The 27,500-nt window shown below is 47.2% G+C and overlaps 1 protein-coding gene across 1 annotated transcript in view; it reads left to right on the top strand.

The window, feature by feature from the left end:
- Positions 1-27,500, top strand: part of LOC129846971 (glutamate receptor-interacting protein 1-like) — an 81,788-nt gene that overhangs the window by 17,627 nt on the left and 36,661 nt on the right. Inside the window, exons 5-6 of the mRNA XM_055914787.1 lie at positions 4,658-4,727; positions 18,071-18,216. Coding sequence (XP_055770762.1) covers positions 4,658-4,727; positions 18,071-18,216 — 216 coding nt within the window. The remainder of the gene's footprint in view (positions 1-4,657; positions 4,728-18,070; positions 18,217-27,500) is intronic.

Below are 27,500 nucleotides of genomic sequence, written 5' to 3'. Positions count from 1 at the left end.
ATCTCATGCCAAACTAATACTCCTTCTGTCCCCGCTGCTGCGTCTCTCTCCACATTTCACAATGGCGTGTCCTCTGTGTCTCTCCACAGGCTGGTGTGAGGCCAGCTGGCTGTCCAAGTCGTCTTCGCCACTCCGTAAGAGAGAGGGAGAGAGAGAGGGAGAGAGAGAGGGAGAGATGAAGGAGGGAGAGAGAGAGAGATGGAGGAGGGAAAGAGAGAGAGAGAAAGAGAGAGAGAGAGAGAGAGAGAGAGAGAGAGAGAGAGAGAGAGAGAGAGAGAGAGAGAGAGAGGAGGGAAAGAGAGAGAGACAGAGAGAGAGAGAGAGAGGGAGAGAGAGAGGGAGAGATGGAGGAGGGAGAGAGAGAGAGATGGAGGAGGGAAAGAGAGAGAGAGAAAGAGAGAGAGAGAGAGAGAGAGAGAGAGAGAGAGAGAGAGAGAGAGGAGAGGGAAAGAGAGAGAGACAGAGAGAGAGAGAGAGAGAGAGAGAGAGAGAGAGAGAGACAGAGAGAGAGAGAGACAGAGACAGAGAGAGAGAGAGAGGAGGGAAAGAGAGAGAGACAGAGAGAGAGAGAGAAAGAGAGAGAGAGAGAGAGAGGGAGAGAGAGAGAGAGAGATGGAGGAGGGAGAGAGAGAGAGATGGAGGAGGGAAAGAGAGAGAGAGAGAGAGAGAGAGAGAGAGAGAGAGGAGGGAAAGAGAGAGAGAGAGAGAGAGAGAGAGAGAGAGAGAGAGAGAGAGAGAGAGAGATAGGGAGAGAGAGATAAAAGGGAAATGGAGGAAGGAGGATGAGGATGCTCTGCTGAGTTGTTTGTTATTGTCTGTGATACAGAGAGAACACGGAAACAGCATCCTGCGAACCGAACCGCTCTCTGAGGCTCGACAACTCTCTGGGGTGTCAGCTTCCTTATGTGAGATACGTTCTGCTGGAACTCTGGGTCTGTGTCCCAAATTACACCCTACTCCCAATATAGGGGACCGGAGAGGGTCAAAAGGAGGTAACTAGATGGGGGACGCAGCCTGCAGCCTTCATGGCTTCTGTAAGAGTGGTACTGCTGTGGCTGTATCTCTGTGTAGTGGATAGCTGATCCATTAGAGGAGCCTGTAAAGGCTAGCTGGGCTCAGCAGCTCTCTTCACATCTTGTTGAACTCCTCTTCACTTGGACGTTGGACAGATTATAGTCTCTATAGAGACAGGGAGGTCAGAGACTTTTGAAAGGCGTGTGTTTTTGTCAGAGCTGTAGAAATGCAGTACAGATTCAAAATTAACTTCATTTTATTTTTAATTTTGGTACATTCAGTTTTGGAATATTTAAATGTTCACACAAACAATATTATGGACAATCTGAACACATCTATCATGCCGAATTCCTATGTTGTGCCTGATATGATGCCAGAAGTGGGATGGTGTGAACTCCCAGTGATGCCATTTGGCCTCAGTCCTTCTATGGTGTAGACATACCAGTGCTACACTGAAGACATCTGCAGGACTGGTGGGCTGGTTACTGCAGGACTAGAGGGCTGGTGGCTGGTTCCTGCAGGGCTGGTGGGCTGGTGGCTGGTTCCTGCAGGACTAGAGGGCTGGTGGCTGGTTCCTGCAGGGCTGGTGGGCTGGTGGCTGGTTCCTGCAGGACTAGAGGGCTGGTGGGCTGGTGGCTGGTTCCTGCAGGACTAGAGGGCTGGTGGCTGGTTCCTGCAGGGCTAGAGGGCTGGTGGCTGGTTCCTGCAGGACTAGAGGGCTAGAGGGCTGGTGGCTGGTTCCTGCAGGACTAGAGGGTTAGAGGCCAGAGCCCTAATCCCTATGTAGTGCACTTCTTTTGACCAGAGCCCTAATCCCTATATAGTGCACTTCTTTTGACTAGAGCCCTAATCCCTATGTAGTGCACTTCTTTTGACCAGAGCCCTAATCCCTATATAGTGCACTTCTTTTGACTAGAGCCCTAATCCCTATGTAGTGCACTTCTTTTGACCAGAGCCCTAATCCCTATGTAGTGCACTTCTTTTGACCAGAGCCCTAGGGGAGTAGGGTGTCATTTGGGATACTGGCCTACTAGTATTTGTTGAGATTTAATTGGCAGATAGACCAGTGGCTCGACGATGACAATGATGGCTAACGGTACCCTGAGCCAATTTCCTGGGTGTGTGTCTGTGCTACTGTGTGCGTGCGTGCGTGCGCGTGTGTGTGTGTGTGTGTGCGTGTGTGTGTTCTCTGTTTGGTCCAACCACCACCAGAACCCATTGTTTCCTGTCGGCTCGGGGCTGAGGAAAGAGGTCTAATTCTGGATTCAGCAGAGTCAGCTAACCAACTCTCCAACGGGAGGAGAGACGTTTCTGCAATGCAGCCATAGAAATATAATTCATTCTGTAGCCATATAAATATAATTCATTCTTCAGCCATATAAATATAATTCATTCTGTAGCCATATAAATATAACTCATTATTCAGCCATATAAATATAATTCATTCTGTAGCCATATAAATATAATTAATTCTTCAGCCATATAAATATAATTCATTCTGTAGCCATATAAATATAATTAATTCTTCAGCCATATAAATATAATTCATTCTGTAGCCATATAAATATAACTCATTATTCAGCCATATAAATATAATTCATTCTGTAGCCATATAAATATAATTAATTCTTCAGCCATATAAATATAATTCATTCTGTAGCCATATAAATATAATTCATTCTGCAGCCATATAAATATAATTCATTCTGTAGCCATATAAATATAATTCATTCTGCAGCCATATAAATATAATTCATTCTTCAGCCATATAAATATAACTCATTCTGCAGCCATATAAATATAATTCATTCTTCAGCCATATAAATATAATTCATTCTTCAGCCATATAAATATAATTCATTCTGTAGCCATATAAATATAATTCATTCTTTAGCCATATAAATATAATTCATTCTGTAGCCATATAAATATAATTCATTCTTTAGCCATATAAATATAATTCATTCTGTAGCCATATAAATATAATTCATTCTTCAGCCTTGCCTGCAGGATTTTCCACCACTGTTGACATCACGGTTTCTCTTAGGAAACTATACACGCAACAGTATCAAAATGGCACTAACTTTCTTGTTGTAGTGCCGGTAGTTAATTTAGTGGATACCTCACATGATGTCTCTAGTGTTCTGTAGATGCCCCTCCTCACCTTTACCTCCCTGCTCGCTCATTGAACAAGTAACCGTCTTACTCCTAGTGCCTCCAGTTAAAATAGTGGACTCCCTGCTGAATGCCTCTATCCCCTCCACTGTTAACCCCATCAACAGCGCTGACGTCTCCACATCACACCAAGCAGTCCCTGGCTTCCACAGCTTCCACACATTAACATTCACAACACACCCGGGCCACAGAGATGGGTCTCTTTCAGAGCAGACAGAAAGAACATCTCTCCTGTCTCTCCTGTCTCTCCTCTGACATATAGATAGACACAGGAAGCAGCTGCAGAATTACAATAGGACTGAGTTGGCAATTTGACAGGCCAGGTAAAGAGCTGCAGTAATGACAGGCGGCTCTGTGGTTTTGTCAGCTGAGATGAGGAGGTAATGTGTGGTTGTTTATGGAGTGAAGTGGACTGAAACTGTTGAGCAGACTACAATATAGAGTGAAGTACAGGGGAGGGAAGGAGAGGAGAGGAGAGGAGAGGAGAGGAGAGGAGAGGAGAGGAGAGGAGAGGAGAGGAGAGGAGGAGAGGGCTGGAGAGGGGAAGAAGAGCAGAAGGGAGGAGATGGGAGGGAGGAGATGGGAGGGAGGGAGGAGATGGGAGGGAGGGGAGTATAAGGGAGGGAAGGAGAGGAGAGGGGAGCAGATGGGAGGGAGAGCAGAGGGGAAGAGATGGGAGGGAGGGAGGAGATGGGAGAGAGGGGAGTATAAGGGAGGGAAGGAGAGGAGAGGGGAGGAGATGGGAGGGAGAGCAGAGGGGAAGAGATAGATGGGAGGGAGAGCAGAGGGGAAGAGATGGGAGGGAGGGAGGAGATGGGAGAGAGGGGAGTATAAGGGAGGGAAGGAAAGGAGAGGGGAGGAGATGGGAGGGAGAGCAGAGGGGAAGAGATGGGAGGGAGGGAGGAGATAGGAGGGAGGTGGAGTATAGGGGAGGGAAGGGGAGGAGATGGGAGGGAGGGGAGGAGAGCACTGCAGGGAGTATTATGGGTTGGAGAAGAGGGGAGGGAAGTTGTTTACTCAGAACAGATACCCTTCCTCCCTTCCTGTAAGGCCCTCAGCCCAACCATATTATAGGCTGACACGCTTTTCATCGACTTTAAAGGCTGCATTTACACAGGCAGCCCAATTCTGAGATTTTTTTCCACTAATTGCTCTTTTGACCAATGACATCAGATCTCTATTTCAGAGCTGATCTGAAGAAATCTCAGAATTGAGTTGCCTGTGTAAATACAGCCAAAGAAATGAATGAGACGCCATTTTCATAAATTGGTTTTGTTAATGATATAATCCTGTGGGTTTGTTAATGATATAATCCTGTGGGTTTGTTAATGATATAATCCTGTGGTTTTGTTAATGATTTAATCCTGTGGTTTTGTTAATGATATAATCCTGTGGTTTTGTTAATTATATAAACCTGTGGTTTTGTTGCTCTCTCTCATACTTCCATCCTTTCTTTCTCTGCTCCTAGCTCCGTCCAGTAGGAAACCTGGGGACGCTCTCATCATCTCCGACATCAAGAAGGGCAGCGTGGCTCACAGGTAAATACATCAATCAACCAATCAACCTGCTCACAGGTAAATACATCAATCATCCAATCAACCTGCTCACAGGTAAATATATCAATCAACCTGCTCACAGGTAAATACATCAATCAACCTGCTCACAGGTAAATACATCAATCATCCAATCAACCTGCTCACAGGTAAATACATCAATCAACCTGCTCACAGGTAAATACACCAATCAACCTGCTCACAGGTAAATACATCAATCAACCTGCTCACAGGTAAATACATCAATTAACCTGCTCACAGGTAAATACATCAATCAACCAATCAACCTGCTCACAGGTAAATACATCAATCAACCAATCAACCTGCTCACAGGTAAATACATCAATTAACCTGCTCACAGGTAAATACATCAATCAATCTGCTCACAGGTAAATACATCAATCAACCTGCTCACAGGTAAATACATCAATCAAACAATTAACCTGCTCACAGGTAAATATATCAACCAATCAACCTGCTCACAGGTAAATACATCAATCAACCAATCAACCTGCTCACAGGTAAATACACCAATCAACCAATCAACCTGCACACAGGTAAATACATCAATCAACCAATCAACCTGCTCACAGGTAGATACACCAATCAACCTGCTCACAGGTAAATACATCAATCAACCAATCAACCTGCACACAGGTAAATACATCAATCAACCTGCTCACAGGTAAATACATCAATCAACCAATCAACCTGCACACAGGTAAATACATCAATCAACCAATCAACCTGCTCACAGGTAGATACACCAATCAACCTGCTCACAGGTAAATACATCAATCAACCTGCTCACAGGTAAATACATCAATCAACCTGCTCACAGGTAAATACATCAATCAATCTGCTCACAGGTAAATACATCAATCAACCTGCTCACAGGTAAATACATCAATCAACCAATCAACCTACTCACAGGTAAATACATCAATCAACCTGCTCACAGGTAAATACATCAATCAACCTGCTCACAGGTAAATACATCAATCAACCTGCTCACAGGTAAATACATCAATCAACCTGCTCACAGGTAAATACATCAATCAACCAATCAACCTGCTCACAGGTAAATACATCAATCAACCTGCTCACAGGTAAATACATCAATCAACCTGCTCACAGGTAAATACATCAATCAACCAATCAACCTGCTCACAGGTAAATACATCAATCAACCTGCTCACAGGTAAATACATCAATCAACCAATCAATCTGCTCACAGGTAAATACATCAATCAACCTGCTCACAGGTAAATACATCAATCAACCTGCTCACAGGTAAATTATCTGAAACACACAACATGCACCACATCAGTGTTGCTCTGCACACCACTCTACTAAACTACACTATGAATGTTGCTCTGCACACCACTCTACTAAACTACACTATGGCAGAGTCAGATATAATATATGTATTTCTGCAGTGTATTGTGTTGGATGCAGTGGATGTTAATCCGTGGTTTATGACCAGGCTCTGTGGTCACTCAGCTCTGGGCTGGAAGGGGGATGGGACCCTGCATGAGCTCATCCCCATAATTCCAATTTTCTAGATCAAAACAGATAATGTATTGTTCGGTGGCCAGGCTCCGTGCTCCGTGGTACGATGTTCAGTGGCCAGGCTCTGTGCTCCGTGGTACGATGTTCAGTGGCCAGGCTCTGTGCTCCGTGGTACGATGTTCAGTGGCCAGGCTCTGTGCTCCGTGGTACGATGTTCGGTGGCCAGGCTCTGTGCTCTGTGGTACGATGTTCAGTGGCCAGGCTCCGTGCTCCGTGGTACGATGTTCGGTGGCCAGGCTCTGTGCTCTGTGATACGATGTTCAGTGGCCAGGCTCTGTGCTCTGTGGTACGATGTGCAGTGGCCAGGCTCTGTGCTCTGTGGTACGATGTTCAGTGGCCAGGCTCTGTGCTCTGTGGTACGATGTTCGGTGGCCAGGCTCCGTGGTACGATGTTCGGTGGCCAGGCTCTGTGCTCTGTGGTACGATGTTCAGTGGCCAGGCTCCGTGCTCCGTGGTACGATGTTCAGTGGCCAGGCTCCCTGCTCTGTAGTACGATGTTCAGTGGCCAGGCTCTGTGCTCCGTGGTACGATGTTCGGTGGCCAGGCTCTGTGCTCTGTGGTACGATGTTTAGTGGCCAGGCTCTGTGCTCCGTGGTACGATGTTCGGTGGCCAGGCTCTGTGCTCCGTGGTACGATGTTCAGTGGCCAGGCTCTGTGCTCTGTGGTACGATGTTCAGTGGCCAGGCTCTGTGCTCCGTGGTACGATGTTCAGTGGCCAGGCTCTGTGCTCCGTGGTACGATGTTCGGTGGCCAGGCTCTGTGCTCTGTGGTACGATGTTCAGTGGCCAGGCTCCGTGGTACGATGTTCGGTGGCCAGGCTCTGTGCTCTGTGGTACGATGTTCAGTGGCCAGGCTCTGTGCTCTGTGGTACGATGTTCAGTGGCCAGGCTCTGTGCTCTGTGGTACGATGTTCAGTGGCCAGGCTCTGTGCTCCGTGGTACGATGTTCGGTGGCCAGGCTCCGTGGTACGATGTTCAGTGGCCAGGCTATGTGCTCCATGGTACGACCCCCAGGCTCCCTGCTCTGTGGTACGACCCCCAGGCGGCCAGGCTCCCTGCTCTGTGGTACAACCCCCAGCGGGCCAGGCTCCCTGCTCTGTGGTACGACCCCCAGGCTCCCTGCTCTGTGGTACGACTCCCAGGCTCCCTGCTCCGTGGTACGACCCCCAGCGGGCCATTACCCCACATAATAAAAAACACCGTGAGACAACACACACCATCGTTAGGACGCACGTTTAAAACTCTGATTGCACTTCCCAACTGAAGTGGGCCAGTTTGACGACTGAGTCGCTAGCTAACTAACTGAAGTGGGCCAGTTTGACGACTGAGTCGCTAGCTAACTAACTGAAGTGGGCCAGTTTGACGACTGAGTCGCTAGCTAACTAACTGAAGTGGGCCAGTTTGACGACTGAGTCGCTAGCTAACTAACTGAAGTGGGCCAGTTTGACGACTGAGTCGCTAGCTAACTAACTGAAGTGGGCCAGTTTGACGACTGAGTCGCTAGCTAACTAACTGAAGTGGGCCAGTTTGACGACTGAGTCGCTAGCTAACTAACTGAAGTGGGCCAGTTTGACGACTGAGTCGCTAGCTAACTAACTGAAGTGGGCCAGTTTGACGACTGAGTCGCTAGCTAACTAACTGAAGTGGGCCAGTTTGACGACTGAGTCGCTAGCTAACTAACTGAAGTGGGCCAGCTTGACGACTGAGTCGCTAGCTAACTAACTGAAGTGGGCCAGTTTGACGACTGAGTCGCTAGCTAACTAACTGAAGTGGGCCAGTTTGACGACTGAGTCGCTAGCTAACTAACTGAAGTGGGCCAGCTTGACGACTGAGTCGCTAGCTAACTAACTGAAGTGGGCCAGTTTGACGACTGAGTCGCTAGCTAACTAACTGAAGTGGGCCAGCTTGACGACTGAGTCGCTAGCTAACTAGCGGATATCATCTCGTTGTGGGAGGCAGCGGACAAGGTTCTTCAATTAAATCCCCCAAAGTGGAAACGGATCGTGAAACTTCTGTTCATTACCTCACTCAGAGAGAGGGAATTCTCAGCTGAGGGAGGGGGGGGGGGGGGGGGGGGTAGAGGAGCACACACACATACACACACACACACACAAACACACACACACACATACACTACAGATGTAGATGTAGTTTAAACCCCTCCTCCTTCTGCAGTAACTGGGCTGGATGTTCTCTGTGTTTACATCCAGACCCGTTACCAAGGCGACACTACATTCTGTTTACCACCGGGGCTCTAACTAATTAGCCCACATTCTGTCTCTGCCCTCGTTATGCCAGGCCTTACGCAACCAACACATATGTTTACCTTGTCTGCAGCCCAATTGGCACCTATTCCCTATGGGCCCTGATCAAATCTAGTGCACTATATAGAGAATAGGGTTCCATTTGGGACACAGTTCTGGTAATTATGCTGAGAGGAAGATGAGAGGAATTGGGTTATGCACTAATCAGTGATTATGATTCTCTCCCCAAAGCACCCGGTCCTGTTCTATCTAGGTATTAGTTACCCCTGTCAAGGAGACAGAGAGGGAAGGCACCCAGTCCTGTTCTATCTAGGTATTAGTTACCCCTGTCAAGGAGACAGAGAGGGAAGGCACCCAGTCCTGTTCTATCTAGGTATTAGTTACCCCTGTCAAGGAGACAGAGAGGGAAGGCACCCAGTCCTGTTCTATCTAGGTATTAGTTACCCCTGTCAAGGAGTCAGAGGACAGGCACCCAGTCCTGTTCTATCTAGGTATTAGTTACCCCTGTCAAGGAGACAGAGAGGGAAGGCACCCAGTCCTGTTCTATCTAGGTATTAGTTACCCCTGTCAAGGAGACAGAGAGGGAAGGCACCCAGTCCTGTTCTATCTAGGTATTAGTTACCCCTGTCAAGGAGACAGAGAGGACAGGCACCCAGTCCTGTTCTATCTAGGTATTAGTTACCCCTGTCAAGGAGACAGAGAGGGAAGGCACCCAGTCCTGTTCTATCTAGGTATTAGTTACCCCTGTCAAGGAGACAGAGAGGGAAGGCACCCAGTCCTGTTCTATCTAGGTATTAGTTACCCCTGTCAAGGAGACAGAGAGGGAAGGCACCCAGTCCTGTTCTATCTAGGTATTAGTTACCCCTGTCAAGGAGACAGAGAGGACAGGCACCCAGTCCTGTTCTATCTAGGTATTAGTTACCCCTGTCAAGGAGACAGAGAGGGAAGGCACCCAGTCCTGTTCTATCTAGGTATTAGTTACCCCTGTCAAGGAGTCAGAGGACAGGCACCCAGTCCTGTTCTATCTAGGTATTAGTTACCCCTGTCAAGGAGACAGAGAGGGAAGGCACCCAGTCCTGTTCTATCTAGGTATTAGTTACCCCTGTCAAGGAGACAGAGAGGGAAGGCACCCAGTCCTGTTCTATCTAGGTATTAGTTACCCCTGTCAAGGAGACAGAGAGGACAGGCACCCAGTCCTGTTCTATCTAGGTATTAGTTACCCCTGTCAAGGAGACAGAGAGGGAAGGCACCCAGTCCTGTTCTATCTAGGTATTAGTTACCCCTGTCAAGGAGACAGAGAGGGAAGGCACCCAGTCCTGTTCTATCTAGGTATTAGTTACCCCTGTCAAGGAGACAGAGAGGGAAGGCACCCAGTCCTGTTCTATCTAGGTATTAGTTACCCCTGTCAAGGAGACAGAGGACAGGCACCCAGTCCTGTTCTATCTAGGTATTAGTTACCCCTGTCAAGGAGCCGGAGGACTGGCACCCAGTCCTGTTCTATCTAGGTATTAGTTACCCCTGTCAAGGAGACAGAGAGGGAAGGCACCCAGTCCTGTTCTATCTAGGTATTAGTTACCCCTGTCAAGGAGACAGAGGACAGGCACCCAGTCCTGTTCTATCTAGGTATTAGTTACCCCTGTCAAGGAGACAGAGAGGGAAGGCACCCAGTCCTGTTCTATCTAGGTATTAGTTACCCCTGTCAAGGAGACAGAGAGGACAGGCACCCAGTCCTGTTCTATCTAGGTATTAGTTACCCCTGTCAAGGAGACAGAGAGGGAAGGCACCCAGTCCTGTTCTATCTAGGTATTAGTTACCCCTGTCAAGGAGACAGAGAGGGAAGGCACCCAGTCCTGTTCTATCTAGGTATTAGTTACCCCTGTCAAGGAGGCAGAGGACAGGCACCCAGTCCTGTTCTATCTAGGTATTAGTTACCCCTGTCAAGGAGACAGAGAGGGAAGGCACCCAGTCCTGTTCTATCTAGGTATTAGTTACCCCTGTCAAGGAGACAGAGAGGGAAGGCACCCAGTCCTGTTCTATCTAGGTATTAGTTACCCCTGTCAAGGAGACAGAGAGGGAAGGCACCCAGTCCTGTTCTATCTAGGTATTAGTTACCCCTGTCAAGGAGACAGAGAGGACAGGCACCCAGTCCTGTTCTATCTAGGTATTAGTTACCCCTGTCAAAGAGACAGAGAGGGAAGGCACCCAGTCCTGTTCTATCTAGGTATTAGTTACCCCTGTCAAGGAGACAGAGGACAGGCACCCAGTCCTGTTCTATCTAGGTATTAGTTACCCCTGTCAAGGAGACAGAGAGGGAAGGCACCCAGTCCTGTTCTATCTAGGTATTAGTTACCCCTGTCAAGGAGTCAGAGGACAGGCACCCAGTCCTGTTCTATCTAGGTATTAGTTACCCCTGTCAAGGAGACAGAGAGGGAAGGCACCCAGTCCTGTTCTATCTAGATATTAGTTACCCCTGTCAAGGAGACAGTGAGGACAGGCACCCAGTCCTGTTCTATCTAGGTATTAGTTACCCCTGTCAAGGAGTCAGAGGACAGGCACCCAGTCCTGTTCTATCTAGGTATTAGTTACCCCTGTCAAGGAGCCAGAGAGGGAAGGCACCCAGTCCTGTTCTATCTAGGTATTAGTTACCCCTGCCAAGGAGCCAGAGAGGGAAGGCACCCAGTCCTGTTCTATCTAGGTATTAGTTACCCCTGTCAAGGAGGCAGAGAGGGAAGGCACCCAGTCCTGTTCTATCTAGGTATTAGTTACCCCTGTCAAGGAGACAGAGAGAAGGCACCCAGTCCTGTTCTATCTAGGTATTAGTTACCCCTGTCAAGGAGACAGAGGACAGGCACCCAGTCCTGTTCTATCTAGGTATTAGTTACCCCTGTCAATGAGTCAGAGAGGGAAGACACCCAGTCCTGTTCTATCTAGGTATTAGTTACCCCTGTCAAGGAGACAGAGGACAGGCACCCAGTCCTGTTCTATCTAGGTATTAGTTACCCCTGTCAAGGAGACAGAGAGGGAAGGCACCCAGTCCTGTTCTATCTAGGTATTAGTTACCCCTGTCAAGGAGACAGAGAGGGAAGGCACCCAGTCCTGTTCTATCTAGGTATTAGTTACCCCTGTCAAGGAGACAGAGGACAGGCACCCAGTCCTGTTCTATCTAGGTATTAGTTACCCCTGCCAAGGAGACAGAGAGGGAAGGCACCCAGTCCTGTTCTATCTAGGTATTAGTTACCCCTGTCAAGGAGACAGAGAGGGAAGGCACCCAGTCCTGTTCTATCTAGGTATTAGTTACCCCTGTCAAGGAGACAGAGAGGGAAGGCACCCAGTCCTGTTCTATCTAGGTATTAGTTACCCCTGTCAAGGAGACAGAGAGGACAGGCACCCAGTCCTGTTCTATCTAGGTATTAGTTACCCCTGTCAAGGAGACAGAGAGGGAAGGCACCCAGTCCTGTTCTATCTAGGTATTAGTTACCCCTGTCAAGGAGACAGAGAGGGAAGGCACCCAGTCCTGTTCTATCTAGGTATTAGTTACCCCTGTCAAGGAGACAGAGGACAGGCACCCAGTCCTGTTCTATCTAGGTATTAGTTACCCCTGTCAAGGAGGCAGAGGACAGGCACCCAGTCCTGTTCTATCTAGGTATTAGTTACCCCTGTCAAGGAGACAGAGAGGGAAGGCACCCAGTCCTGTTCTATCTAGGTATTAGTTACCCCTGTCAAGGAGACAGAGAGGGAAGGCACCCAGTCCTGTTCTATCTAGGTATTAGTTACCCCTGTCAAGGAGACAGAGAGGGAAGGCACCCAGTCCTGTTCTATCTAGGTATTAGTTACCCCTGTCAAGGAGACAGAGAGGACAGGCACCCAGTCCTGTTCTATCTAGGTATTAGTTACCCCTGCCAAGGAGACAGAGAGGGAAGGCACCCAGTCCTGTTCTATCTAGGTATTAGTTACCCCTGTCAAGGAGACAGAGAGGGAAGGCACCCAGTCCTGTTCTATCTAGGTATTAGTTACCCCTGTCAAGGAGACAGAGAGGGAAGGCACCCAGTCCTGTTCTATCTAGGTATTAGTTACCCCTGTCAAGGAGACAGAGAGGACAGGCACCCAGTCCTGTTCTATCTAGGTATTAGTTACCCCTGTCAAAGAGACAGAGAGGGAAGGCACCCAGTCCTGTTCTATCTAGGTATTAGTTACCCCTGTCAAGGAGGCAGAGGACAGGCACCCAGTCCTGTTCTATCTAGGTATTAGTTACCCCTGTCAAGGAGACAGAGAGGGAAGGCACCCAGTCCTGTTCTATCTAGGTATTAGTTACCCCTGTCAAGGAGTCAGAGGACAGGCACCCAGTCCTGTTCTATCTAGGTATTAGTTACCCCTGTCAAGGAGACAGAGAGGGAAGGCACCCAGTCCTGTTCTATCTAGATATTAGTTACCCCTGTCAAGGAGACAGTGAGGACAGGCACCCAGTCCTGTTCTATCTAGGTATTAGTTACCCCTGTCAAGGAGTCAGAGGACAGGCACCCAGTCCTGTTCTATCTAGGTATTAGTTACCCCTGCCAAGGAGCCAGAGAGGGAAGGCACCCAGTCCTGTTCTATCTAGGTATTAGTTACCCCTGTCAAGGAGGCAGAGAGGGAAGGCACCCAGTCCTGTTCTATCTAGGTATTAGTTACCCCTGTCAAGGAGACAGAGAGAAGGCACCCAGTCCTGTTCTATCTAGGTATTAGTTACCCCTGTCAAGGAGACAGAGGACAGGCACCCAGTCCTGTTCTATCTAGGTATTAGTTACCCCTGTCAATGAGTCAGAGAGGGAAGACACCCAGTCCTGTTCTATCTAGGTATTAGTTACCCCTGTCAAGGAGACAGAGGACAGGCACCCAGTCCTGTTCTATCTAGGTATTAGTTACCCCTGTCAAGGAGACAGAGAGGGAAGGCACCCAGTCCTGTTCTATCTAGGTATTAGTTACCCCTGTCAAGGAGACAGAGAGGGAAGGCACCCAGTCCTGTTCTATCTAGGTATTAGTTACCCCTGTCAAGGAGACAGAGGACAGGCACCCAGTCCTGTTCTATCTAGGTATTAGTTACCCCTGCCAAGGAGACAGAGAGGGAAGGCACCCAGTCCTGTTCTATCTAGGTATTAGTTACCCCTGTCAAGGAGACAGAGAGGGAAGGCACCCAGTCCTGTTCTATCTAGGTATTAGTTACCCCTGTCAAGGAGACAGAGAGGGAAGGCACCCAGTCCTGTTCTATCTAGGTATTAGTTACCCCTGTCAAGGAGGCAGAGGACAGGCACCCAGTCCTGTTCTATCTAGGTATTAGTTACCCCTGTCAAGGAGACAGAGAGGGAAGGCACCCAGTCCTGTTCTATCTAGGTATTAGTTACCCCTGTCAAGGAGACAGAGAGGGAAGGCACCCAGTCCTGTTCTATCTAGGTATTAGTTACCCCTGTCAAGGAGACAGAGGACAGGCACCCAGTCCTGTTCTATCTAGGTATTAGTTACCCCTGTCAAGGAGACAGAGAGGGAAGGCACCCAGTCCTGTTCTATCTAGGTATTAGTTACCCCTGTCAAGGAGACAGAGAGGGAAGGCACCCAGTCCTGTTCTATCTAGGTATTAGTTACCCCTGTCAAGGAGACAGAGAGGGAAGGCACCCAGTCCTGTTCTATCTAGGTATTAGTTACCCCTGTCAAGGAGTCAGAGGACAGGCACCCAGTCCTGTTCTATCTAGGTATTAGTTACCCCTGTCAAGGAGGCAGAGGACAGGCACCCAGTCCTGTTCTATCTAGGTATTAGTTACCCCTGTCAAGGAGACAGAGAGGGAAGGCACCCAGTCCTGTTCTATCTAGGTATTAGTTACCCCTGCCAAGGAGACAGAGGAAAGCACTGGGGAGTTATGATGTGATTCTAGTTTACATTCTGCTGCTATAGTAGAGGTTTTACATGAATCAACCTTTTTCTATGCTCTTGTACTAGGGTATTTACCGTAACGATGACCTAGCTTTCAGGTAAACTGGGCAGGTGTTGTCCCTTATACCTTTCAGGATTTAGACATTTTGGACATTAGTAAAAAAAAACAGAGATTATTGGTCATTTTAATAATGAGTTTCTTTCTCTGGATTACATGGGAAAATGAATGATGTTCTAGAATGAGGACAACTGAGCAGTATTCTGTTTTCTGCCTCTGTGTTGTCATAGTGAAGGGAGGGAAGGGAGCCAACTGATGACTGCTTGGTGTGCATTCCAAATGGCACCCTATTCCCTATGTAGTGCACTACGTTTGATCAAAACTCTATGTTCCCTGGTCAACCGTAGTGCACTACATCGGGAATAGGGTGCCATTTGGAATGCAGACCTTGTTATTGATGCTCTACATTCACCTCACTGCATTTGGCCCATTTTAGCACCCTGTCAGGGCTCCTGTTAACAGAGCTCTCTGTGAGTCTCATTTCAGCAGCTTGTCTCTGTGAGTCTCATTTCAGCAGCTTGTCTCTGTGAGTCTCATTTCAACAGCTTGTCTCTGTCAGGGCTCCTGTTAACACGTCTCTGTGAGTCTCATTTCAACAGCTTGTCTCTGTCAGGACTCCAGTTAACAGGTCTCTGTGAGTCTCATTTCAACAGCTTGTCTCTGTCAGGACTCCTGTTAACAGGTCTCTGTGAGTCTCATTTCAACAGCTTGTCTCTGTCAGGACTCCTGTTAACAGGTGTCTGTGAGTCTCATTTCAACAGCTTGTCTCTGTCAGGACTCCAGTTAACAGGTCTCTGTGAGTCTCATTTCAACAGCTTGTCTCTGTCAGGACTCCTGTTAACAGGTCTCTGTGAGTCTCATTTCAGCAGCTTGTCTATGTCAGGACTCCTGTTAACAGGTCTCTGTGAGTCTCCTTTCAACAGCTTGTCTCTGTCAGGACTCCTGTTAACACGTCTCTGTGAGTCTCATTTCAGCAGCTTGTCTCTGTCAGGACTCCTGTTAACAGTCCTCTGTTTGAGTCTCTGACAGAGTTAAACATGCTTTACATCTGAGTATCTGTCTATGGGGGGTAGTTTTGGATTAGGATTCGGTCTGTGTGTTGGTGAGAACTATGACTGTGTACAGTATGTGGACGCATGATGAATAATGGATGTTTCCACACAAGATCATTCAGATCAGTGTTTATGGTGTGAGAGAACAGCATGTGAGCAACACTGAACTGGGGGTGTAACCAGTGTCGTGGTAATTTCCTTTACAAACCACACACAAGTCAGAGTTATATTTTAAAGTCCATCTTTAATTCATATGAGCTTCACCATAGCCCTTTGACTCTCAGATCAATTCAGTGTCTATAAATGAATTCTCTGAGAGTGCTTACAAAAGAATACTTAGTATCTTTTATAGCCAAGATACACCCCTCTCAACTCACATGACGAACCACAGATCTCAGGAACTTCACAAAGGGCCTTTTACTTGAGAGAGGAGTGTCCCATAGCCAGATAGCATTAGCTATAAATTATCGTTCAGTTTGCTCTCTAAAACGAGGTTCAAAATCGTTCTTGGTACTTCATAGTACCAAAACATTACCTCATCCAATGGCATATATCAATTGTCAATTCTAGATACGCCCATCTCAAATACACCCCACCCCTGGACAAGCTCCCTGAGGGGAGTGACTTTTAGGTCATACACTCTCTCAAGATTCATGCAACATCAGAGGGGTAATACAATGGTTCCAGACACTGCCATACTCCTCCCCCCAATGAGAAAAGGAGGGAATGACTGGAGTACAGACATTGTGGAGCCCTTCACATGGTTTAACAGATACATTCACATATGAAGACAATGTTCAATTCTGAATTCTCCCTTTCTGATATTCCTGCATATTACCAGACATGTAAAAGACAAGCCTGACCTCTCCCTCTCTCTGGGCCCCGAGTGACTTTTCCCGAGAGAAGAAAGGAAAATGCCTGACCTCTCCCTCTCTCTGGGCCCCGAGTGACTTTTCCCGAGAGAAGAAAGGAAAATGCCTGACCTCTCCCTCTCTCTGGGCCCCGAGTGACTTTTCCCGAGAGAAGAAAGGAAAATGCCTGACCTCTCCCTCTCTCTGGGCCCCGAGTGACTTTTCCCGAGAGAAGAAAGGAAAATGCCTGACCTCTCCCTCTCTCTGGGCCCCGAGTGACTTTTCCCGAGAGAAGAAAGGAAAATGCCTGACCTCTCCCTCTCTCTGGGCCCCGAGTGACTTTTCCCGAGAGAAGAAAGGAAAAATGCAACTGCCGACTGTATAGTCCAAAAAGAGACATTCTAATGACAAGTATCCCACATAAGCATATTATGAAAGTAAATAAAACATCTTATTTATCTATGTTACCTAACTAATTCTGATTCAGCTACGACACCAGTCTCGCTAGATGAATATACATTTACAATAATAGTCCACAATGTAGAATATAGGATTGAAGCCCGTCCTGTCCACCTCTAAACTCTGGTCTGTGTGTTTCTCCCCCCAGGACTGGGACTCTGGAGCTGGGGGACAAGCTGCTGTCCACCTCTAAACCCTGGTCTGTGTGTTTCTCCCCCCAGGACTGGGACTCTGGAGCTGGGGGACAAGCTGCTGTCCACCTCTAAACCCTGGTCTGTGTGTTTCTGTCCCCAGGACTGGGACTCTGGAGCTGGGGGACAAGCTGCTGTCCACCTCTAAACCCTGGTCTGTGTGTTTCTCCCCCCAGGACTGGGACTCTGGAGCTGGGGGACAAGCTGCTGTCCACCTCTAAACCCTGGTCTGTGTGTTTCTCCCCCCAGGACTGGGACTCTGGAGCTGGGGGACAAGCTGCTGTCCACCTCTAAACCCTGGTCTGTGTGTTTCTGTCCCCAGGACTGGGACTCTGGAGCTGGGGGACAAGCTGCTGTCCACCTCTAAACCCTGGTCTGTGTGTTTCTCCCCCCAGGACTGGGACTCTGGAGCTGGGGGACAAGCTGCTGTCCACCTCTAAACCCTGGTCTGTGTGTTTCTCCCCCCAGGACTGGGACTCTGGAGCTGGGGGACAAGCTGCTGTCCACCTCTAAACCCTGGTCTGTGTGTTTCTCCCCCCAGGACTGGGACTCTGGAGCTGGGGGACAAGCTGCTGTCCACCTCTAAACCCTGGTCTGTGTGTTTCTCCCCCCAGGACTGGGACTCTGGAGCTGGGGGACAAGCTGCTGTCCACCTCTAAACCCTGGTCTGTGTGTTTCTCCCCCCAGGACTGGGACTCTGGAGCTGGGGGACAAGCTGCTGCCCACCTCTAAACCCTGGTCTGTGTGTTTCTCCCCCCAGGACTGGGACTCTGGAGCTGGGGGACAAGCTGCTGTCCACCTCTAAACCCTGGTCTGTGTGTTTCTCCCCCCAGGACTGGGACTCTGGAGCTGGGGGACAAGCTGCTGTCCACCTCTAAACCCTGGTCTGTGTGTTTCTCCCCCCAGGACTGGGACTCTGGAGCTGGGGGGACAAGCTGCTGTCCACCTCTAAACCCTGGTCTGTGTGTTTCTCCCCCCAGGACTGGGACTCTGGAGCTGGGGGACAAGCTGCTGGCCATCGATAACATCCGCCTGGACAACTGTTCCATGGAAGACGCTGTTCAGATTCTCCAGCAGTGTGAAGAACTGGTCAAGCTCAAGATCCGCAAGGACGAGGACAATTCAGGTAGTGCGTACACACTGGACACACACACTGGACACACACACACACACACTGGACACACACACACTGGACACACACACACTGGACACACACACTGGACACACACACACTGGACACACACACACACACACTGGACACACACACACTGGACACACACACACACACACACACACACACACACACACAGACGCACACAGACACAGACACAGACACACACACACACACACACACACACACACACACACACACTGGACACACACACACACTGGACACACACACACACTGGACACACACACACACTGGACACACACACACACACACATCATTAGTCGTGTGTATCTCCCTGGTGGCAGCAGTATGTTCCACCAGTACACATACAGATGGGTCTGCAGCCCAGTTCAGTTCAGATCACACACACTAACCTCTCTGCTAGTCAAAACGACTGAACCAACCTCTCTGTTAGTCAAAACCACTGTACCAACCTCTCTGTTAGTCAAAACCACTGTACCAACCTCTCTGTTAGTCAAAACCACTGTTCCAACCTCTCTGCTAGTGAAAACCACTGTACCAACCTCTCTGTTGGTCAAAACCACTGTACCAACCTCTCTGTTAGTCAAAACCACTGTACCAACCTCTCTGTTGGTCAAAACCACTGTACCAACCTCTCTGCTGGTCAAAACCACTGTACCAACCTCTCTGTTAGTCAAAACCACTGTTCCAACCTCTCTGTTAGTCAAAACCACTGTACCAACCTCTCTGTTAGTCAAAACCACTGTACCAACCTCTCTGTTAGTCAAAACCACTGTACCAACCTCTCTGTTAGTCAAAACCACTGTACCAACCTCTCTGTTAGTCAAAACCACTGTACCAACCTCTCTGCTAGTCAAAACCACTGTACCAACCTCTCTGCTGGTCACAACCACTGTTCCAACCTCTCTGTTAGTCAAAACCACTGTACCAACCTCTCTGTTAGTCAAAACCACTGAACCAACCTCTCTGCTAGTCAAAACCACTGTACCAACCTCTCTGTTAGTCAAAACCACTGTACCAACCTCTCTGTTAGTCAAAACCACTGTACCAACCTCTCTGCTTGTCAAAACCACTGTACCAACCTCTCTGCTTGTCACAACCACTGTTCCAACCTCTCTGTTAGTCAAAACCACTGTACCAACCTCTCTGTTAGTCAAAACCACTGAACCAACCTCTCTGCTAGTCAAAACCACTGAACCAACCTCTCTGTTAGTCAAAACCACTGTACCAACCTCTCTGTTAGTCAAAACCATTGTACCAACCTCTCTGTTAGTCAAAACCACTGTACCAACCTCTCTGTTAGTCAAAACCACTGTACCAACCTCTCTGTTAGTCAAAACCACTGTACCAACCTCTCTGCTGGTCACAACCACTGTACCAACCTCTCTGCTATTCAAAACCACTGTACCAACCTCTCTGTTAGTCAAAACCACTGTACCAACCTCTCTGTTAGTCAAAACCACTGTACCAACCTCTCTGTACAAACCTCTCTGTTAGTCAAAACCACTGTACCAACCTCTCTGCTGGTCACAACCACTGTACCAACCTCTCTGCTATTCAAAACCACTTTACCAACCTCTCTGTTAGTCAAAACCACTGTTCCAACCTCTCTGCTAGTCAAAACCACTGAGCCAACCTCTCTGTTATTCAAAACCACTGAACCAACCTCTCTGCTAGTCAAATCCACTGTACCAACCTCTATGTTAGTCAAAACCACTATTCCAACCTCTCTGTTAGTCAAAACCACTGTACCAACCTCTCTGTTAGTCAAAACCACTGTACCAACCTCTCTGCTAGTCAAAACCACTGTACCAACCTCTCTGTTAGTCAAAACCACTGTTCCAACCTCTCTGTTAGTCAAAACCACTGTTCCAACCTCTCTGTTAGTCAAAACCACTGTACCAACCTCTCTGCTGGTCAAAACCACTGTACCAACCTCTCTGTTAGTCAAAACCACTGTACCAACCTCTCTGTTAGTCAAAACCACTGTACCAACCTCTCTGCTAGTCAAAACCACTGTACCAACCTCTCTGCTGGTCACAACCACTGTTCCAACCTCTCTGTTAGTCAAAACCACTGTACCAACCTCTCTGTTAGTCAAAACCACTGAACCAACCTCTCTGCTAGTCAAAACCACTGTACCAACCTCTCTGTTAGTCAAAACCACTGTACCAACCTCTCTGTTAGTCAAAACCACTGTACCAACCTCTCTGCTTGTCAAAACCACTGTACCAACCTCTCTGCTTGTCACAACCACTGTTCCAACCTCTCTGTTAGTCAAAACCACTGTACCAACCTCTCTGTTAGTCAAAACCACTGAACAAACCTCTCTGCTAGTCAAAACCACTGAACCAACCTCTCTGTTAGTCAAAACCACTGTACCAACCTCTCTGTTAGTCAAAACCATTGTACCAACCTCTCTGTTAGTCAAAACCACTGTACCAACCTCTCTGTTAGTCAAAACCACTGTACCAACCTCTCTGTTAGTCAAAACCACTGTACCAACCTCTCTGCTGGTCACAACCACTGTACCAACCTCTCTGCTATTCAAAACCACTGTACCAACCTCTCTGTTAGTCAAAACCACTGTACCAACCTCTCTGTTAGTCAAAACCACTGTACCAACCTCTCTGTACAAACCTCTCTGTTAGTCAAAACCACTGTACCAACCTCTCTGCTGGTCACAACCACTGTACCAACCTCTCTGCTATTCAAAACCACTTTACCAACCTCTCTGTTAGTCAAAACCACTGTTCCAACCTCTCTGCTAGTCAAAACCACTGAGCCAACCTCTCTGTTATTCAAAACCACTGAACCAACCTCTCTGCTAGTCAAATCCACTGTACCAACCTCTCTGTTAGTCAAAACCACTATTCCAACCTCTCTGTTAGTCAAAACCACTGTACCAACCTCTATGTTAGTCAAAACCACTGTACCAACCTCTCTGTTAGTCAAAACCACTGTACCAACCTCTCTGCTAGTCAAAACCACTGTACCAACCTCTCTGTTAGTCAAAACCACTGTTCCAACCTCTCTGTTAGTCAAAACCACTGTACTAACCTCTCTGCTAGTCAAAACCACTGTACCAACCTCTCTGTTAGTGAAATCCACTGAACCAATCTCTCTGTTAGTCAAAACCACTATACCAACCTCTCTGTTAGTCAAAACCACTGTACCAACCTCTCTGCTTGTCAAAACCACTGTACCAACCTCTCTGCTGGTCAAAACCACTGTACCAACCTCTCTGTTAGTCAAAACCACTGTACCAACCTCTCTGTTAGTCAAAACCACTGTTCCAACCTCTCTGTTAGTCAAAACCATTGTACCAACCTCTCTGTTAGTCAAAACCACTGTACCAACCTCTCTGCTGGTCACAACCACTGTTCCAACCTCTTTGCTAGTCAAAACCACTGTACCAACCTCTCTGTTAGTCAAAACCACTGTACCAACCTCTCTGTTAGTCAAAACCACTGTACCAAGCTCTCTGCTAGTGGAAACCACTGTACCAACCTCTCTGTTAGTCAAAACCACTGTACCAACCTCTCTGTTAGTCAAAACCGCTGTTCCAACCTCTCTGCTGGTCAAAACCACTGTACCAACCTCTCTGTACCAACCTCTCTGTTAGTCAAAACCACTGTACAAACCTCTCTGTACCAACCTCTCTGTTAGTCAAAACCACTGTACCAACCTCTCTGTTAGTCAAAACCACTGTACCAACCTCTCTGTACCAACCTCTCTGTTAGTCAAAACCACTGTACCAAGCTCTCTGTTAGTCAAAACCACTGTACCAACCTCTCTGTTAGTCAAAACCACTGTACCAACCTCTCTGCTAGTCAAAACCACTGTACAAACCTCTCTGTTAGTCAAAACCACTGTACCAACCTCTCTGCTGGTCACAACCACTGTACCAACCTCTCTGCTATTCAAAACCACTTTACCAACCTCTCTGTTAGTCAAAACCACTGTTCCAACCTCTCTGCTAGTCAAAACCACTGAGCCAACCTCTCTGTTATTCAAAACCACTGTACCAACCTCTCTGCTAGTCAAATCCACTGTACCAACCTCCCTGTTAGTCAAAACCACTATTCCAACCTCTCTGTTAGTCAAAACCACTGTACCAACCTCTCTGTTAGTCAAAACCACTGTACCAACTTCTCTGTTAGTCAAAACCACTGTACCAACCTCTCTGCTAGTCAAAACCACTGTACCAACCTCTCTGTTAGTCAAAACCACTGTTCCAACCTCTCTGTTAGTCAAAACCACTGTACTAACCTCTCTGCTAGTCAAAACCACTGTACCAACCTCTCTGTTAGTGAAATCCACTGAACCAATCTCTCTGTTAGTCAAAACCACTATACCAACCTCTCTGTTAGTCAAAACCACTGTACCAACCTCTCTGCTTGTCAAAACCACTGTACCAACCTCTCTGCTGGTCAAAACCACTGTACCAACCTCTCTGTTAGTCAAAACCACTGTACCAATCTCTCTGTTAGTCAAAACCACTGTTCCAACCTCTCTGTTAGTCAAAACCATTGTACCAACCTCTCTGTTAGTCAAAACCACTGTACCAACCTCTCTGCTGGTCACAACCACTGTTCCAACCTCTCTGCTAGTCAAAACCACTGTACCAACCTCTCTGTTAGTCAAAACCACTGTATCAACCTCTCTGTTAGTCAAAACCCCTGTTCCATCCTCTCTGCTGGTCAAAACCACTGTACAAACCTCTCTTTACCAACCTCTCTGTTAGTCAAAACCACTGTACAAACCTCTCTGTACCAACCTCTCTGTTAGTCAAAACCACTGTACCAACCTCTCTGTTAGTCAAAACCACTGTACCAACCTCTCTGTACCAACCTCTCTGTTAGTCAAAACCACTGTACCAAGCTCTCTGTTAGTCAAAACCACTGTACCAACCTCTCTGTTAGTCAAAACCACTGTACCAACCTCTCTTTTAGTCAAAACCACTGTACCAACCACTCTGTTAGTCAAAACCACTGTACCAACCTCTCTGTTAGTCAAAACCACTGTTCCAACCTCTCTGTTAGTCAAAACCACTGAGCCAACCTCTCTGTTAGTCAAAACCACTGAACCAACCTCTCTTCTAGTCAAATCCACTGTACCAACCTCTCTGTTAGTCAAAACCACTATTCCAACCTCTCTGTTAGTCAAAACCACTGTACCAACCTCTCTGTTAGTCAAAACCACTGTAACAACCTCTCTGTACCAACCTCTCTGTTAGTCAAAACCACTGTACTAACCTCTCTGCTAGTCAAAACCACTGTACCAACCTCTCTGTTAGTGAAATCCACTGAACCAATCTCTCTGTTAGTCAAAACCACTATACCAACCTCTCTGTTAGTCAAAACCACTGTACCAACCTCTCTGCTTGTCAAAACCACTGTACCAACCTCTCTGCTGGTCAAAACCACTGTACCAACCTCTCTGTTAGTCAAAACCACTGTACCAACCTCTCTGTTAGTCAAAACCACTGTTCCAACCTCTCTGTTAGTCAAAACCATTGTACCAACCTCTATGTTAGTCAAAACCACTGTACCAACCTCTCTGCTGGTCACAACCACTGTTCCAACCTCTCTGCTAGTCAAAACCACTGTACCAACCTCTCTGTTAGTCAAAACCACTGTACCAACCTCTCTGTTAGTCAAAACCACTGTACCAACCTGTCTGCTAGTGAAAACCACTGTACCAACCTCTCTGTTAGTCAAAACCACTGTACCAACCTCTCTGTTAGTCAAAACCGCTGTTCCAACCTCTCTGCTGGTCAAAACCACTGTACAAACCTCTCTGTACCAACCTCTCTGTTAGTCAAAACCACTGTACAAACCTCTCTGTACCAACCTCTCTGTTAGTCAAAACCACTGTACCAACCTCTCTGTTAGTCAAAACCACTGTACCAACCTCTCTGTACCAACCTCTCTGTTAGTCAAAACCACTGTACCAAGCTCTCTGTTAGTCAAAACCACTGTACCAACCTCTCTGTTAGTGAAATCCACTGAACCAATCTCTCTGTTAGTCAAAACCACTATACCAACCTCTCTGTTAGTCAAAACCACTGTACCAACCTCTCTGCTTGTCAAAACCACTGTACCAACCTCTCTGCTGGTCAAAACCACTGTACCAACCTCTCTGTTAGTCAAAACCACTGTACCAACCTCTCTGTTAGTCAAAACCACTGTTCCAACCTCTCTGTTAGTCAAAACCATTGTACCAACCTCTCTGTTAGTCAAAACCACTGTACCAACCTCTCTGCTGGTCACAACCACTGTTCCAACCTCTCTGCTAGTCAAAACCACTGTACCAACCTCTCTGTTAGTCAAAACCACTGTACCAACCTCTCTGTTAGTCAAAACCACTGTACCAACCTGTCTGCTAGTGAAAACCACTGTACCAACCTCTCTGTTAGTCAAAACCACTGTACCAACCTCTCTGCTGGTCAAAACCACTGTACAAACCTCTCTGTACCAACCTCTCTGTTAGTCAAAACCACTGTACAAACCTCTCTGTGCCAACCTCTCTGTTAGTCAAAACCACTGTACCAACCTCTCTGTTAGTCAAAACCACTGTACCAACCTCTCTGTACCAAATTCTCTGTTAGTCAAAACCACTGTACCAAGCTCTCTGTTAGTCAAAACCACTGTACCAACCTCTCTGTTAGTCAAAACCACTGTACCATCTCTCTGCTAGTCAAAACCACTGTACCAACCACTCTGTTAGTCAAAACCACTGTACCAACCTCTCTGTTAGTCAAAACCACTGTTCCAACCTCTCTGTTAGTCAAAACCACTGAGCCAACCTCTCTGTTAGTCAAAACCACTGAACCAACCTCTCTGCTAGTCAAAACCACTGTAACAACCTCTCTGTACCAACCTCTCTGTTAGTCAAAACCACTGAACCAACCTCTCTGCTAGTCAAAACCACTGTACCAACCTCTCTGTTAGTCAAAACCACTGTACCAACCTCTCTGTTATTCAAAACCACTGTACTAACCTCTCTGCTAGTCAAAACCACTGTACCAACCTGTCTGTTAGTGAAATCCACTGAACCAATCTCTCTGTTAGTCAAAACCACTATACCAACCTCTCTGTTAGTCAAAACCACTATACCAACCTCTCTGTTAGTCAAAACCACTGTACCAACCTCTCTGCTTGTCAAAACCACTGTACCAACCTCTCTGCTGGTCAAAACCACTGTACCAACCTCTCTGTTAGTCAAAACCACTGTACCAACCTCTCTGTTAGTCAAAACCACTGTACCAACCTCTCTGTTAGTCAAAACCACTGTACCAACCACTCTGTTAGTCAAAACCACTGTTCCAACCTCTCTGTTAGTCAAAACCATTGTACCAACCTCTCTGTTAGTCAAAACCACTGTACCAACCTCTCTGTTAGTCAAAACCACTGTACCAACCTCTCTGTTAGTCAAAACCACTGTTCCAACCTCTCTGTTAGTCAAAACCATTGTACCAACCTCTCTGTTAGTCAAAACCACTGTACCAACCTCTCTGTTAGTCAAAACCGCTGTTCCAACCTCTCTGCTGGTCAAAACCATTGTACCAACCTCTCTGTTAGTCAAAACCACTGTACCAACCTCTCTGTTAGTCAAAACCACTGTACCAACCTCTCTGTACCAACCTCTCTGTTAGTCAAAACCACTGTACCAACCTCTCTGTTTGTCAAAACCACTGTACCAACCTCTCTGTTAGTCAAAACCACTGTACCAACCTCTCTGCTAGTCAAAACCACTGTACCAACCACTCTGTTAGTCAAAACCACTGTACCAACCTCTCTGTTAGTCAAAACCACTGTTCCAACCTCTCTGTTAGTCAAAACCACTGAGCCAACCTCTCTGTTAGTCAAAACCACTGAACCAACCTCTCTGCTAGTCAAATCCACTGTACCAACCTCTCTGTTAGTCAAAACCACTATTCCAACCTCTCTGTTAGTCAAAACCACTGTACCAACCTCTCTGTTAGTCAAAACCACTGTAACAACCTCTCTGTACCAACCTCTCTGTTAGTCAAAACCACTGAACCAAACTCTCTGCTAGTCAAAACCACTGTACCAACCTCTCTGTTAGTCAAAACCACTGTACCAATCTCTCTGTTAGTCAAAACCACTATACCAACCTCTCTGTTAGTCAAAACCACTGTACCAACCTCTCTGCTTGTCAAAACCACTGTACCAACCTCTCTGCTGGTCAAAACCACTGTACCAACCTCTCTGTTAGTCAAAACCACTGTACCAACCTCTCTGTTAGTCAAAACCACTGTACCAACCTCTCTGTTAGTCAAAACCACTGTACCAACCACTCTGTTAGTCAAAACCACTGTTCCAACCTCTCTGTTAGTCAAAACCATTGTACCAACCTCTCTGTTAGTCAAAACCACTGTACCAATCTCTCTGTTAGTCAAAACCACTGTACCAACCTCTCTGTTAGTCAAAACCACTGTACCAACCTCTATGTTAGTCAAAACCATTGTACCAACCTCTCTGTTAGTCAAAACCACTGTACCAACCTCTCTGTTAGTCAAAACCGCTGTTCCAACCTCTCTGCTGGTCAAAACCACTGTACCAACCTCTCTGTTAGTCAAAACCACTGTACCAACCTCTCTGTTAGTCAAAACCACTGTTCCAACCTCTCTGCTGGTCAAAACCACTGTACCAACCTCTCTGTTAGTCAAAACCGCTGTTCCAACCTCTCTGCTGGTCAAAACCATTGTACCAACCTCTCTGTTAGTCAAAACCACTGTACCAACCTCTCTGTTAGTCAAAACCACTGTACCAACCTCTCTGTTAGTCAAAACCACTGTACCAACCTCTCTGTTAGTCAAAACCACTGTACCAACCTCTCTGTACCAACCTCTCTGTTAGTCAAAACCACTGTACCAACCTCTCTGTTAGTCAAAACCACTGTACCAACCTCTCTGTTAGTCAAAACCACTGGACCAACCTCTCTGCTAGTCAAAACCACTGTACCAACCTCTCTGTACCAACCTCTCTGTTAGTCAAAACCACTGTACCAACCTCTCTGTACCAACCTATCTGTTAGTCAAAACCACTGTATCAACCTCTCTGTACCAACCTCTCTGTTAGTCAAAACCACTGTACCAACCTCTCTGTACCAACCACTCTGTTAGTCAAAACCACTGTACCAACCTCTCTGTACCAACCTCTCTGCTAGTCAAAACCACTGTACCAACCTCTCTGTTAGTCACAACCGCTGTACCAACCTCTCTGCTA

The sequence above is a fragment of the Salvelinus fontinalis genome, unplaced genomic scaffold (genome assembly GCF_029448725.1).
Source record: "Salvelinus fontinalis isolate EN_2023a unplaced genomic scaffold, ASM2944872v1 scaffold_0674, whole genome shotgun sequence".
Lineage (NCBI taxonomy): Eukaryota > Metazoa > Chordata > Actinopteri > Salmoniformes > Salmonidae > Salvelinus > Salvelinus fontinalis.
This window is presented reverse-complemented; position numbering and strand designations above follow the sequence as displayed.